Raw genomic sequence first — 13,669 nt, forward strand, 5'->3', positions numbered from 1 at the left:
AGGGAGGCCACAGCACAGGGAGGGAGGGAGGGAGGCCACAGCACAGGGAGGGAGGGAGGGAGGCCACAGCACAGGGAGGGAGGGAGGGAGGCCAGCACAGGGAGGGAGGGAGGGAGCCCACAGCACAGGGAGGGAGGGAGGGAGCCCACAGCACAGGGAGGGAGGGAGGGAGCCCACAGCACAGGGAGGGAGGGGAGGGAGCCCACAGCACAGGGAGGGAGGGAGGGAGCCCACAGCACAGGGAGGGAGGGAGGGAGCCCACAGCACAGGGAGGGAGGGAGGGAGCCCACAGCACAGGGAGGAGGGAGGAGCCCACAGCACAGGGAGGGAGGGAGGGAGGAGGGAGGGAGCCCACAGCACAGGGAGGGAGGGAGGGAGGGAGCCCACAGCACAGGGAGGGAGGGAGGGAGGGAGCCCACAGCACAGGGAGGGAGGGAGGGAGGGAGCCCACAGCACAGGGAGGGAGGGAGGGAGGGAGCCCACAGCACAGGGAGGGAGGGAGGGAGGGAGGGAGCCCACAGCACAGGGAGGGAGGGAGGGAGCCCACAGCACAGGGAGGGAGGGAGGGAGGGAGCCCACAGCACAGGGAGGGAGGGAGGGAGGGAGCCCACAGCACAGGGAGGGAGGGAGGGAGGGAGCCCACAGCACAGGGAGGGAGGGAGGGAGGGAGCCCACAGCACAGGGAGGGAGGGAGGGAGGGAGCCCACAGCACAGGGAGGGAGGGAGGGAGGGAGCCCACAGCACAGGGAGGGAGGGAGGGAGGGAGCCCACAGCACAGGGAGGGAGGGAGGGAGGGAGCCCACAGCACCGGGAGGGAGGGAGGGAGGGAGCCCACAGCACAGGGAGGGAGGGAGGGAGGGAGCCCACAGCACAGGGAGGGAGGGAGGGAGGGAGGGAGCCCACAGCACAGGGAGGGAGGGAGGGAGGGAGGGAGCCCACAGCACAGGGAGGGAGGGAGGGAGGGAGCCCACAGCACAGGGAGGGAGGGAGGGAGGGAGCCCACAGCACAGGGAGGGAGGGAGGGAGGGAGCCCACAGCACAGGGAGGGAGGGAGGGAGGGAGCCCACAGCACAGGGAGGGAGGGAGGGAGGGAGCCCACAGCACAGGGAGGAGGGAGGGAGGGAGGGAGCCCACAGCACAGGGAGGGAGGGAGGGAGGAGCCCACAGCACAGGGAGGGAGGGAGGGAGGGAGCCCACAGCACAGGGAGGGAGGGAGGGAGCCCACAGCACAGGGAGGGAGGGAGGAGCCCACAGCACAGGGAGGGAGGGAGGGAGCCCACAGCACAGGGAGGGAGGGAGGGAGGGAGCCCACAGCACAGGGAGGGAGGGAGGGAGGGAGCCCACAGCACAGGGAGGGAGGGAGGGAGCCCACAGCACAGGGAGGGAGGGAGGGAGCCCACAGCACAGGGAGGGAGGGAGGGAGCCCACAGCACAGGGAGGGAGGGAGGGAGGGAGCCCACAGCACAGGGAGGGAGGGAGGGAGGGAGCCCACAGCACAGGGAGGGAGGGGAGCCCACAGCACAGGGAGGGAGGGAGGGAGCCCACAGCACAGGGAGGGAGGGAGGGGAGCCCACAGCACAGGGAGGGAGGGAGGGAGGGAGCCCACAGCACAGGGAGGGAGGGAGGGAGGGAGCCCACAGCACAGGGAGGGAGGGAGGGAGGGAGCCCACAGCACAGGGAGGGAGGGAGGGAGGGAGCCCACAGCACAGGGAGGGAGGGAGGGAGGGAGCCCACAGCACAGGGAGGGAGGGAGGGAGCCCACAGCACAGGGAGGGAGGGAGGGAGGGAGCCCACAGCACAGGGAGGGAGGGAGCCCACAGCACAGGGAGGGAGGGAGGGAGGGAGCCCACAGCACAGGGAGGGAGGGAGGGAGGGGAGCCCACAGCACAGGGAGGGAGGGAGGGAGGGAGGGAGCCCACAGCACAGGGAGGGAGGGAGGGAGGGAGGGAGCCACAGCACAGGGAGGGAGGAGGGAGGGAGGGAGGGAGGGAGCCCACAGCACAGGGAGGGAGGGAGGGAGGGGGAGGGAGCCCCACAGCACAGGGAGGGAGGGAGGGAGGGAGGGAGGGAGCCCACAGCACAGGGAGGGGAGGGAGGGAGGGAGGGAGGGAGCCACAGCACAGGGAGGGAGGGAGGGAGGGAGGGAGCCCACAGCACAGGGAGGGAGGGAGGGAGGGAGGGAGCCCACAGCACAGGGAGGGAGGGAGGGAGGGAGGGAGCCCACAGCACAGGGAGGGAGGGAGGGAGGGAGGGAGGGAGCCCACAGCACAGGGAGGGAGGGAGGGAGGGAGGGAGCCCACAGCACAGGGAGGGAGGGAGGGAGGGAGGGAGGGAGCCCACAGCACAGGGAGGGAGGGAGGGAGGGAGGGAGCCCACAGCACAGGGAGGGAGGGAGGGAGGGAGGGAGCCCACAGCACAGGGAGGGAGGGAGGGAGGGAGGGAGCCCACAGCACAGGGAGGGAGGGAGGGAGGGAGGGAGCCCACAGCACAGGGAGGGAGGAGGGAGGGAGGGAGCCCACAGCACAGGGAGGGAGGGAGGGAGGGAGCCCACAGCACAGGGAGGGAGGGAGGGAGGGAGCCCACAGCACAGGGAGGGGAGGGAGGGAGGGAGGGAGCCCACAGCACAGGGAGGGAGGGAGGGAGGGAGCCCACAGCACAGGGAGGGAGGGAGGGAGGGAGCCCACAGCACAGGAGGGAGGGAGGGAGGGAGCCCACAGCACAGGGAGGGAGGGAGGGAGGGAGCCCACAGCACAGGGAGGGAGGAGGGAGGGAGCCCACAGCACAGGGAGGGAGGGAGGGAGGGAGCCCACAGCACAGGGAGGGAGGGAGGGAGGGAGCCCACAGCACAGGGAGGGAGGGAGGGAGGAGGGAGCCCACAGCACAGGGAGGGAGGGAGGGAGGGAGGGAGCCCACAGCACAGGGAGGGAGGGAGGGAGGGAGGGAGGGAGCCCACAGCACAGGGAGGGAGGGAGGGAGGGAGGGAGCCCACAGCACAGGGAGGGAGGGAGGGAGGGAGCCCACAGCACAGGGAGGGAGGGAGCCCACAGCACAGGGAGGGAGGGAGGGAGCCCACAGCACAGGGAGGGAGGGAGGGAGCCCACAGCACAGGGAGGGAGGGAGGGAGCCCACAGCACAGGGAGGGAGGGAGGGAGCCCACAGCACAGGGAGGGAGGGAGGGAGCCCACAGCACAGGGAGGGAGGGAGGGAGCCCACAGCACAGGGAGGGAGGGAGGGAGGGAGCCCACAGCACAGGGAGGGAGGGAGGGAGGGAGCCCACAGCACAGGGAGGGAGGGAGGGAGGGAGCCCACAGCACAGGGAGGGAGGGAGGGAGGGAGCCCACAGCACAGGGAGGGAGGGAGGGAGGGAGCCCACAGCACAGGGAGGGAGGGAGGGAGGGAGCCCACAGCACAGGGAGGGAGGGAGGGAGCCCACAGCACAGGGAGGGAGGGAGGGAGCCCACAGCACAGGGAGGGAGGGAGGGAGCCCACAGCACAGGGAGGGAGCCCACAGCACAGGGAGGGAGGGAGGGAGCCCACAGCACAGGGGAGGGAGGGAGGGAGCCCACAGCACAGGGAGGGAGGGAGGGAGGGAGCCCCACAGCACAGGGAGGGAGGGAGGGAGGGAGCCCACAGCACAGGGAGGGAGGGAGGGAGGGAGCCCACAGCACAGGGAGGGAGGGAGGGAGGGAGCCCACAGCACAGGGAGGGAGGGAGGGAGGGAGCCCACAGCACAGGGAGGGAGGGAGGGAGGGAGCCCACAGCACAGGGAGGGAGGGAGGGAGGGAGCCACAGCACAGGGAGGGAGGGAGGGAGGGAGCCCACAGCACAGGGAGGGAGGGAGGGAGGAGGGAGCCCACAGCACAGGGAGGGAGGGAGGGAGGGAGCCCACAGCACAGGGAGGGAGGGAGGGAGGGAGCCCACAGCACAGGGAGGGAGGGAGGGAGGGAGCCCACAGCACAGGGAGGAGGGAGGGAGGGAGCCCACAGCACAGGGAGGGAGGGAGGGAGGGAGGGAGCCCACAGCACAGGGAGGGAGGGAGGGAGGGAGCCCACAGCACAGGGGAGGGAGGGAGCCCACAGCACAGGGAGGGAGGGAGGGAGCCCACAGCACAGGGAGGGAGGGAGGGAGCCCACAGCACAGGGAGGGAGGGAGGGAGCCCACAGCACAGGGAGGGAGGGAGGGAGCCCACAGCACAGGGAGGGAGGGAGGGAGCCCACAGCACAGGGAGGGAGGGGAGGGAGCCCACAGCACAGGGAGGGAGGGAGGGAGCCCACAGGCACAGGGAGGGAGGGAGGGAGCCCACAGCACAGGGAGGGAGGGAGGGAGCCCACAGCACAGGGAGGGAGGGAGGGAGCCCACAGCACAGGGAGGGGAGGGAGGGAGCCCACAGCACAGGGAGGGAGGGAGGGAGCCCACAGCACAGGGAGGGAGGGAGGGAGCCCACAGCACAGGGAGGGAGGGAGGGAGCCCACAGCACAGGGAGGGAGGGAGGGAGCCCACAGCACAGGGAGGGAGGGAGGGAGCCCACAGCACAGGGAGGGAGGGAGGGAGCCCACAGCACAGGGAGGGAGGGAGGGAGCCCACAGCACAGGGAGGGAGGGAGGGAGCCCACAGCACAGGGAGGGAGGGAGGGAGCCCACAGCACAGGGAGGGAGGGGCCAGCCAGGGGGAGGGAGCCCACAGCACAGGGAGGGAGGGAGGGAGCCCACAGCACAGGGAGGGAGGGAGGGAGGGAGCCCACAGCACAGGGAGGGAGGGAGCCCACAGCACAGGGAGGGAGGGGGAGCCCACAGCACAGGGAGGGAGGGAGGGAGCCCACAGCACAGGGAGGGAGGGAGGGAGCCCACAGCACAGGGAGGGAGGGAGGGAGCCCACAGCACAGGGAGGGAGGAGGGAGCCCACAGCACAGGGGAGGGAGGGAGGGAGCCCACAGCACAGGGAGGGAGGGAGGGAGCCCACAGCACAGGGAGGGAGGGAGGGAGCCCACAGCACAGGGAGGGAGCCCACAGCACAGGGAGGGAGCCCACAGCACAGGGAGGGAGCCCACAGCACAGGGAGGGAGCCCACAGCACAGGGAGGGAGCCCACAGCACAGGGAGGGAGCCCACAGCACAGGGGAGGGAGCCCACAGCACAGGGAGGGAGGGAGGGAGCCCACAGCACAGGGAGGGAGGGAGGGAGCCCACAGCACAGGGAGGGAGGGAGGGAGCCCACAGCACAGGGGAGGGAGGAGGGAGCCCACAGCACAGGGAGGGAGGGAGGGAGCCCACAGCACAGGGAGGGAGGGAGGGAGGGAGCCCACAGCACAGGGAGGGAGGGAGGGAGGGAGCCCACAGCACAGGGAGGGAGGGAGGGAGGGAGCCCACAGCACAGGGAGGGAGGGAGGGAGCCCACAGCACAGGGAGGGAGGGAGGGAGGGAGCCCACAGCACAGGGAGGGAGGGAGGGAGGGAGCCCACAGCACAGGGAGGGAGGGAGGGAGGGAGCCCACAGCACAGGGAGGGAGGGAGGGAGGGAGCCCACAGCACAGGGAGGGAGGGAGGGAGGGAGCCCACAGCACAGGGAGGGAGGGAGGGAGGGAGCCCAGCACAGGGAGGGAGGGAGGGAGGGAGCCCACAGCACAGGGAGGGAGGGAGGGAGGGAGCCCACAGCACAGGGGAGGGAGGGAGGGAGGGAGCCCACAGCACAGGGAGGGAGGGAGGGAGGGAGCCCACAGCACAGGGAGGGAGGGAGGGAGGGAGCCCACAGCACAGGGAGGGAGGGAGGGAGGGAGCCCACAGCACAGGGAGGGAGGGAGGGAGGGAGGGAGGGAGCCCACAGCACAGGGAGGGAGGGAGGGAGCACAGGGAGGGAGGGAGGGAGGGAGCCCACAGCACAGGGAGGGAGGGAGGGAGGGAGCCCACAGCACAGGGAGGGAGGGAGGGAGGGAGCCCACAGCACAGGGAGGGAGGGAGCCCACAGCACAGGGAGGGAGGGAGGGAGGGAGCCCACAGCACAGGGAGGGAGGGAGCCCACAGCACAGGGAGGGAGGGAGGGAGCCCACAGCACAGGGAGGGAGGGAGCCCACAGCACAGGGAGGGAGGGAGCCCACAGCACAGGGAGGGAAGGGGGAGGGAGCCCACAGCACAGGGAGGGAAGGGGGAGGGAAGGGGGAGGGAGCCCACAGCACAGGGAGGGAAGGGGGAGGGAGCCCACAGCACAGGGAGGGAAGGGGGAGGGAGCCCACAGCACAGGGAGGGAAGGGGGAGGGAAGGGGGAGGGAGCCCACAGCACAGGGAGGGAAGGGGGAGGGAGCCCACAGCACAGGGAGGGAAGGGGGAGGGGGGAGTCCACAGCGCAGGGAGGGGAGGGGGTTGGGGGGGAGTCCACAGTGCAGGTGGGGGGGAGGGAGCCCGCAGCACAGGGAGGGGAGGGGGGGGGGGGGGGGGAGTCCACAGTGCAGGGAGGGGAAGGGGTGTGGAAGTCCACAGCGCAGGGGGGGAAGGGGCGTGGAAGTCCACAGCGCAGGGGGGAAGGGGCGTGGAAGTCCACAGCGCAGGGGGGGAAGGGGCGTGGAAGTCCACAGCGCAGGGGGGGGGAGGGGCGTGGAAGTCCACAGCGCAGGGGGGGGGGAGGGGCGTGGAAGTCCACAGCGCAGGGGGGGAAGGGGCGTGGAAGTCCACAGCGCAGGGGGGGGAAGGGGTGTGGAAGTCCACAGCGCAGGGGGGGAAGGGGTGTGGAAGTCCACAGCGCAGGGGGGGGAAGGGGCGTGGAAGTCCACAGCGCAGGGGGGGGGAAGGGGCGTGGAAGTCCACAGCGCAGGGGGGGAAGGGGCGTGGAAGTCCACAGCGCAGGGGGGGAAGGGGCGTGGAAGTCCACAGCGCAGGGGGGGAAGGGGCGTGGAAGTCCACAGCGCAGGGGGGGAGGGGCGTGGAAGTCCACAGCGCAGGGGGGGGAAGGGGTGTGGAAGTCCACAGCACAGGGGGGGAAGGGGCGTGAAAGTCCACAGCGCAGGGAGGAACACTTCCTAGGCTGCATCCTACATCTGCACTATTATTTGGGGCAGGAGCACTAGCTAGTGACATGCTGTGACCAGTAGTTCCACACCAGATGGCGATTGAGAGCAATAAAGGATACAACTCCACGTCTTCTCCCTGGTGAAGAGACAACAGTTATATAGCTGTGTGCAGTGGTCACATACTGTGTATAGCGGGGCCGGCTCTCCAGCCGCTGTGTAATTACAGCCCTGCTTGTCCATGCTGGGAGTTGTAGTCGCAGCAGCTGGACAGCACAGATCGCACATGCAGATGGCCGCGGCTCCGGCCCCTCAGTCACCCTGGAGGTGAAGCTGTGTAAGCTGCCATAAACCGCTCTCCATAATCCGCCGCCGCTCACCTTTGGACGCCATCTTGTTGCTCCAGGGACGCTGTGACGTCACATCCTGGATACCGGGACCCGGCTGCTCCTGTAGCGGCGTACGCGGTGAGCGGAGCTGTGTACAGGGGCGGGGGCAAAGCGCTCACCTTGCGCGGCTCCGGTTACACAGTGCGCTTACATAGCGGTTGTCGGATTAGTTGTTTAACCCCTTGAAGGAGTTGTCTCAACTTAAATGTGTAAAATGGCAAAGAATCTGTAAAAACAAACAACTGCCTATTACCTCCTAATTATAAATCCTCTCGGGAAGTATGGGCTGTTTCTTGTTTAGTGCATGTTGCCTAGGTTACCAGCCTCTACTGCAGTTTATCACAGGTCTAGTTCATGCTTCCGTTTTTTTTTTCTAAACTTGAAGAAGTGCCACAAATTATTATATCTGTGGGTCTCATCACTTTCTCATCAGCCCCCAGAGCTGTCCGCCATCAGCCCCCCGCGCTGTCCGCCATCTGCCCCCCGCGCTGTCCGCCATCAGCCCCCCGCGCTGTCCTCCATCAGCCCCCCGCGCTGTCCGCCATCTGCCCCCCGCACTGTCCGCCATCTGCCCCCAGAGCTGTCCGCCATCTGCCCCCTGCACTGTCCGCCATCTGCCCCCAGAGCTGTCCTTCAGCCCCCAGAGCTGTCCGCCATCTGCCCCCAGAGCTGTGCATCAGCCCCCAGAGCTGTCCGCCATCTGGCCCCCGCGCTGTCCGCCATCAGACTCCCTGGACTGTCTACCATCATCCCCCTGCCCTCCCCCAATGGGGCAGCATTACAGTGCCTCTGCTGGCAGCATCTGACAATGCACTAATGGGGACCGCAGAGCCGCCATGACACACATCTAGACTGGCAGTAATCAGGAGCTGCCTGGGAGGGTAGTAAATTCAGAGACTGATGAAGCAAGAACTGGCGTTATGAGACAGGCAGAGGATAGCGTGGTGAATGTGTCTTATACAGTTACTTAAAGGGGTGTCTGGCCTTAGGGTATAAGTCTATAGTCACTGTATGTGACTGCAGACTTGTGAATCCTCACATCGCGTGCACTGCGCACTGTCAGGATTCTCCAGTGCTGGAGCTGGGACCACAGGACGCTTGATAGCAAGTATGTGATTTGCATACATGCGGTCACATGCAGACTAGACATGTGCGGCCTCACTCAATATAAGTGTATAGAGGGAGGCTTGACACAGTCTAGTCGGAATGTGGCCAGAAATATGGAAATAGCATAATTGCAATTACATGACGGCCGACTCACGGCACCTGCACTAGAGAATCCTTACGGTGCGCGCGATGTGAGGATTCACAAGTCTGCAGGCACATGCAGTGACTCCAGACTTGTAGCTTAAGACTAGACAACCCCTTTAAGCCAGTCTGACCTTTTTTTAAAAAAAGAAAAAAAAAATTGTAAAATCCTACTTGCTGTGGTGCCACTTTGGCTTTACTTGAGGCTCACCAGGTTCGTACAGTACGGTCTCCTGAGAAAAGCAGCGGCTGTAACCTGGAGGGGCTCTTACAGACACCGGCGCATGTTTCCTAAACTCGGCAGCTACACAGATATATTGAGTGAGACCCGCAGCTGTTCCAGCGATCGCGGTCCGGACTCGGACATCTGAACAATGCCTAAGGGCTCATTCAGACATCACTGATATTTCTCATACACAAAAAACTGACTGATTCTCATCAGTGTTTGGGCAGGGTGTCAGTTTTTTCATCAATTTTATATTTTGTTGTTTTTTTTGCATACCTGAAGGTTTCTCGAGCTACTTCTATTAAGCAAACATAAAAATCAGACAGCACTAACATAAAATCTGACAGCACTCGGATGCTTTCTCATGGGCCCATATACTCACATTGGTGACTTTAACCCCTTTACGACCTTAATTTTCATTCTCCTTAATAGCGCGGCTCCTGCAGCTGCCGGGCGATCGTGTGTGCCCGCTATTAAAGAGCATGAATATTCATCCCTCTCCACGCCCATGGGAGTGGAGAGGGGTGACTATTCATGCTCTTTAATAGCGGGCACATGCGATCGCTCGGCCGCAGCAGGAGCCGCGCTGCGGCTACACTGTGTGCCGGCTATTAAGGAGAATGAAGTCACTGCTCCCCACGCACACAGTCCCGGCGTGAGGAGCAGTGACTATTCCAGCAGATCATCGCACCTTGTGAGGGCACATGGCAATGACGTCATGTGCGGCTCACAAGGTGAGATCAGTGCTGGCAGCAGAGCAGGACGCAGCACTGGAGCACAAGGAAGCATACCTCCCAACTTTTGAAGAAGAGAAAGAGAGATCAGCGTGTGCCTCTGCAAATTTTGACCACACCCCTGGCCACACCCAATCCACGCCCATTTACTATTTCTTTCTTCCCTGGCAGGAGGAGTTGTCAGAGGGGCACTGGTAATGAGAGGCATTTAGTAGGCAGCACTCATCCCCAATCCTGGTATGCATGGCCCCCTCAGACACAGTCCTGGTATGCAATGGCCCCCTCAGACCCATTTCTGGTATGTAATGGCCCCCTCAGACCCAATCCTGTTATGCAATGGCCCCCTCAGACCCAATTCTGGTATGCAATGGCCCCCTCAGACCCAATTCTGGTATGCAATGGCCCCCTCAGACCCAATCCTGGTATGCAATGGCCCCCTCAGACCCAATTCTGGTATGCAATGGCCCCCTCAGACCCAATCCTGGTATGCAATGGCCCCCTCAGACCCAATCCTGGTATGCAATGGCCCCCTCAGACCCAATCCTGGTATGCAATGGCCCCCTCAGATCCAATCCTGGTATGCAATGGCCCCCTCAGACCCAATCCTGGTATGCAATGACCCCCTCAGACCCTGTGCCCGCTACTAAAGAGAATGGGAGTGTAGAAGAGTGAATTTTCTAATAGCGGGCACACAGGATTGCGGAGCCGCAGCAGCAAGGCTGCCACTGACAGCGTGCGCTATTTAGGAAAATAAATATTCACTCCTCTCCACTCCCATGGGCGTGGAGAGGAGTGAATTTTTTTTTTTTAGCAGTGGGCACACGTGATAGCTGCCAGCTACTACCTGTGCCCGCTGCTCCACAGCCGCAACCTGCCCCACCATCCTCCACAGCCGGGAGAACAGCTGAGCCGTGACAGGACGCGGGACTGCGCCCTCAAAGCGGGATAGTCCCGCGGAAACCGGGACGGTTGGGAGCTATGGGGAAGAAAGGTGAGTAGACGTGTTTATTTTTTTTTTGTGTGAGTGATGGGGATTAGGGGTGCCATGCATACCAGGATGGGGGTGTCATGCATACCAGAAAGAGGGATGAGGGGGGCCATGCATAACAGGAAGAGGGATGAGGGGTGCCATGCATACCAGGAAGAGGGATGAAGGGGGCCATGCATAACAGGAAGAGGGATGAGGGGTGCCATGCATACCAGGAAGAGGGATGAGGAGTGCCATGCATATCAGGAAGAGCGGTGCCATGCATACCAAGATAAGGATGAGGGGTGCCATGCGTACCAGGATAAGGATGAAGGGTGCCATACGTACCAGGATAGGGATGACTGGTACCATGCATACCAGGATAAAGATGGGGGGGGGCATGCATACCAGGATAAGGATGGGGGTGCCATGCATACCAGGATGGGGATCAGGGGTGCCATGCATACCAGGATGGGGATCAGGGGTGCCATGCATACCAGGATAAGGATGAGGGGTGCCATGCATACCAGGATAAGGATGAGGGGTGCCATGCGTACCAGGATAAGGATGAGAGGTGCCATGCATACCAGGATAAGGATGAGGGGTGCCATGCGTACCAGGATAAGGATGAGAGGTGCCATGCATACCAGGATAAGGATGAGGGGAGCCATGCATACCAGGATGGGGATCAGGGGTGCCATGCATACCAGGATGGGGATCAGGGGTGCCATGCATACCAGGATGAGGATCAGGGGTGCCATGCATACCAGGATGAGGATCAGGGGTGCCATGCACACCAGGATGGAGATCAGGGGTGCCATGCACACCAGGATGGGGATCAAGGGTGCCATGCATTCCAGGATGGAGATCAGGGGTGCCATGCATAACAGGATGGGGAACAGAATTGCCATGCATACCAGGATGGGGGCCACGTATAATATGAAGGGGGGGGGCATATGTACCAGGATGGGTGATATTAACAGAATTTAGGGACATTACCCCTATAACAGTGTCAGCAGCAGACCACCTCCCCCTTAACAGTGCATCATAACCATATTTTTTGCTTACATTTTTTTTCTATTTTCCTCCTCTAACACATAGGTGCGTCTTATGGCCCAGTGTGTCTTTTAGACCGAAAATAATTTTTTCTCACCACTTAAATAATAATAAAAAAGTATAGATGTTTTGTAACTGTGTACTTGTACTGACCTGGAGAATCATATTGCCAGGTCAGTTTTACAATATAGTGAACATGGTATAAAAAAAACCCGTCAGGGACGTCAAGGATTCACACGCACACGATCCCGATTACTCACTACTTAGCGATCGGCAAGCGAGCAGAGAGCGTATGGCGTACACACCTCCGGATTCCAACACATGGAATATGTGTATATGCCCCCGTAAGGTCACTGCTAGCTTCACGATAGCCCCAATTACAATCATTCGCTGGCACCACCAATCAACTTTAAAATATAATACAGGCCTGATCGGACGCCTGCTTTCTGGTAGCGTATATGGCTTCGGGGGAGGAATGATTACAGGACAAAAGAAACAGGACTCTTACATTTTAGATTTAATCCAAAAGGGAGGCAGTGTTTATGACAAATATACAAAAGGAGACATTACAATACAGAATATACAGCTACATAAATAAAATAGGATCAAAGAAGAACTTACTAAAAAGATCGCAGAGACGATTCCATTTAGCTGGAGGGAAGCGCTCCAATGCCCGTTCAGCGAACGTGACCCGTGCTACACATAAATATGTAACTTCCAACATGAGTACGGACCCATCCTCGGCTGGGTCTTTTATGTCGAAGGGGAAACCTGCCCACACACCCCCTGTGATGACATCACATGGGCTGGGCTCCAGCCTTCATATTTTCATTCAAATATCTAACTTCCGCGATAACTTATTGCTGGTTGATCACAGAAGCTTGCAAGTGACGCCATATTCTTTATTACGAATTTACCTTTCCTTCGAGACTACACATGGCATAGCTGCGGTCCGTTATTCTGGTACTTTTGCGCCACAGCTGACCGAAGGGGCCCACAGCTACGGTTAACTATGCATATTGTTCCTTAGCTGACCCTGCCGCTAAAATTATGTGTCCCATTATTATTGGAAGTATAGAACTTCCGATATTCCATATTTCATATCGGCGCTGGCGCCACTGTAGATTTCTGTTGAGTAAAAGGGGGATGCCCTGGGGGTGAGAGAGAATTCTTTTGAAGCCAGAAATTGGAACCTTCTCACCTAAGTGTATATTTGTCACAGGCCGGCGCCACTAGAAATTACACTCATATATTAATTGGGTTAGTAGCTCCCTTTGTACTAGCATTTGCCGATTAGCCACTTCTCCTGTGTGTGCTAATTTGCATAGAGAGCTCCGTAGATTGCCAGCTTTTCTACTCTGTTGAATAGTATAGAGGGGCAATGAGGGGTTTGGAGAAATCCTTAATATTTTCTATGACACCCCCCAAGAAAACAATTTGTGGATTAAGGTTGAACTTGAAGGACCTAGGTCTTTTTTCAACTTATGTAACAACTGTGGAATTGCACTTCATTTGCCATTTCAACTTTTTTATCTCCCCGTTTTCCAATGCATTATATGGTAGAATGAATGGTCTCATTCAGAAGCACAACTTGTCCCACAAAAAACAAGCCCTCATGAGGGAAAAATAAAAAAGCTATGGCTCTTGAGAAAAAAAACAACAAAAATGAAAACAAAAAAATATAAAACAGAAAATCGTCATGTCATGAATGGGTTTGATTACAGTTTCCATTAAAATTATTTGGTTCTTTTGTTCGGTGGAATTCATTATGTTCAGGAAAATAAACCTCAAGTAACCTTGGGGGTTGTTATTTTGTAATAAGATGTGTTCTAAACTTTATGGTTGCAGACCCTCGTCCTTTTTATATAACTTAAAAAAAAGTAGTGGAGCAACCCTTTATTGATGACCTATCCCAAGACTAGGTCATTAAAGGGAATCTGAGACCAGAATAACGTAAAGACAGAGACCCTGATTCCAGCGATGTATCACTTACAGGGCTGTGTAGTGTAATTTTGATAAAATCACAGTTTTTTTCAGCAGGAGGTTATTACTAGAGGA

The 13,669-nt window shown here is 60.8% G+C and overlaps 1 protein-coding gene across 1 annotated transcript in view; it reads right to left on the bottom strand.

Annotated features, from left to right (window-relative positions):
- The window catches only part of TMEM216 (transmembrane protein 216), a 52,827-nt gene extending 45,368 nt beyond the window's left edge, over positions 1–7,459 (bottom strand). The window contains exons 1-2 of the mRNA XM_073659425.1: positions 7,372–7,459; positions 7,114–7,130 (exon numbers count right to left, since the gene is read on the bottom strand). Coding sequence (XP_073515526.1) covers positions 7,114–7,130; positions 7,372–7,384 — 30 coding nt within the window. The 5' untranslated portion in view covers positions 7,385–7,459. The remainder of the gene's footprint in view (positions 1–7,113; positions 7,131–7,371) is intronic.
- Between the last annotated feature and the right edge of the window lie 6,210 nt (positions 7,460–13,669).

Source organism: Phyllobates terribilis, unplaced genomic scaffold, assembly GCF_046119375.1.
Source record: "Phyllobates terribilis strain yellow unplaced genomic scaffold, ASM4611937v1 Scaffold_13__5_contigs__length_258822181, whole genome shotgun sequence".
Taxonomy (NCBI): domain Eukaryota; kingdom Metazoa; phylum Chordata; class Amphibia; order Anura; family Dendrobatidae; genus Phyllobates; species Phyllobates terribilis.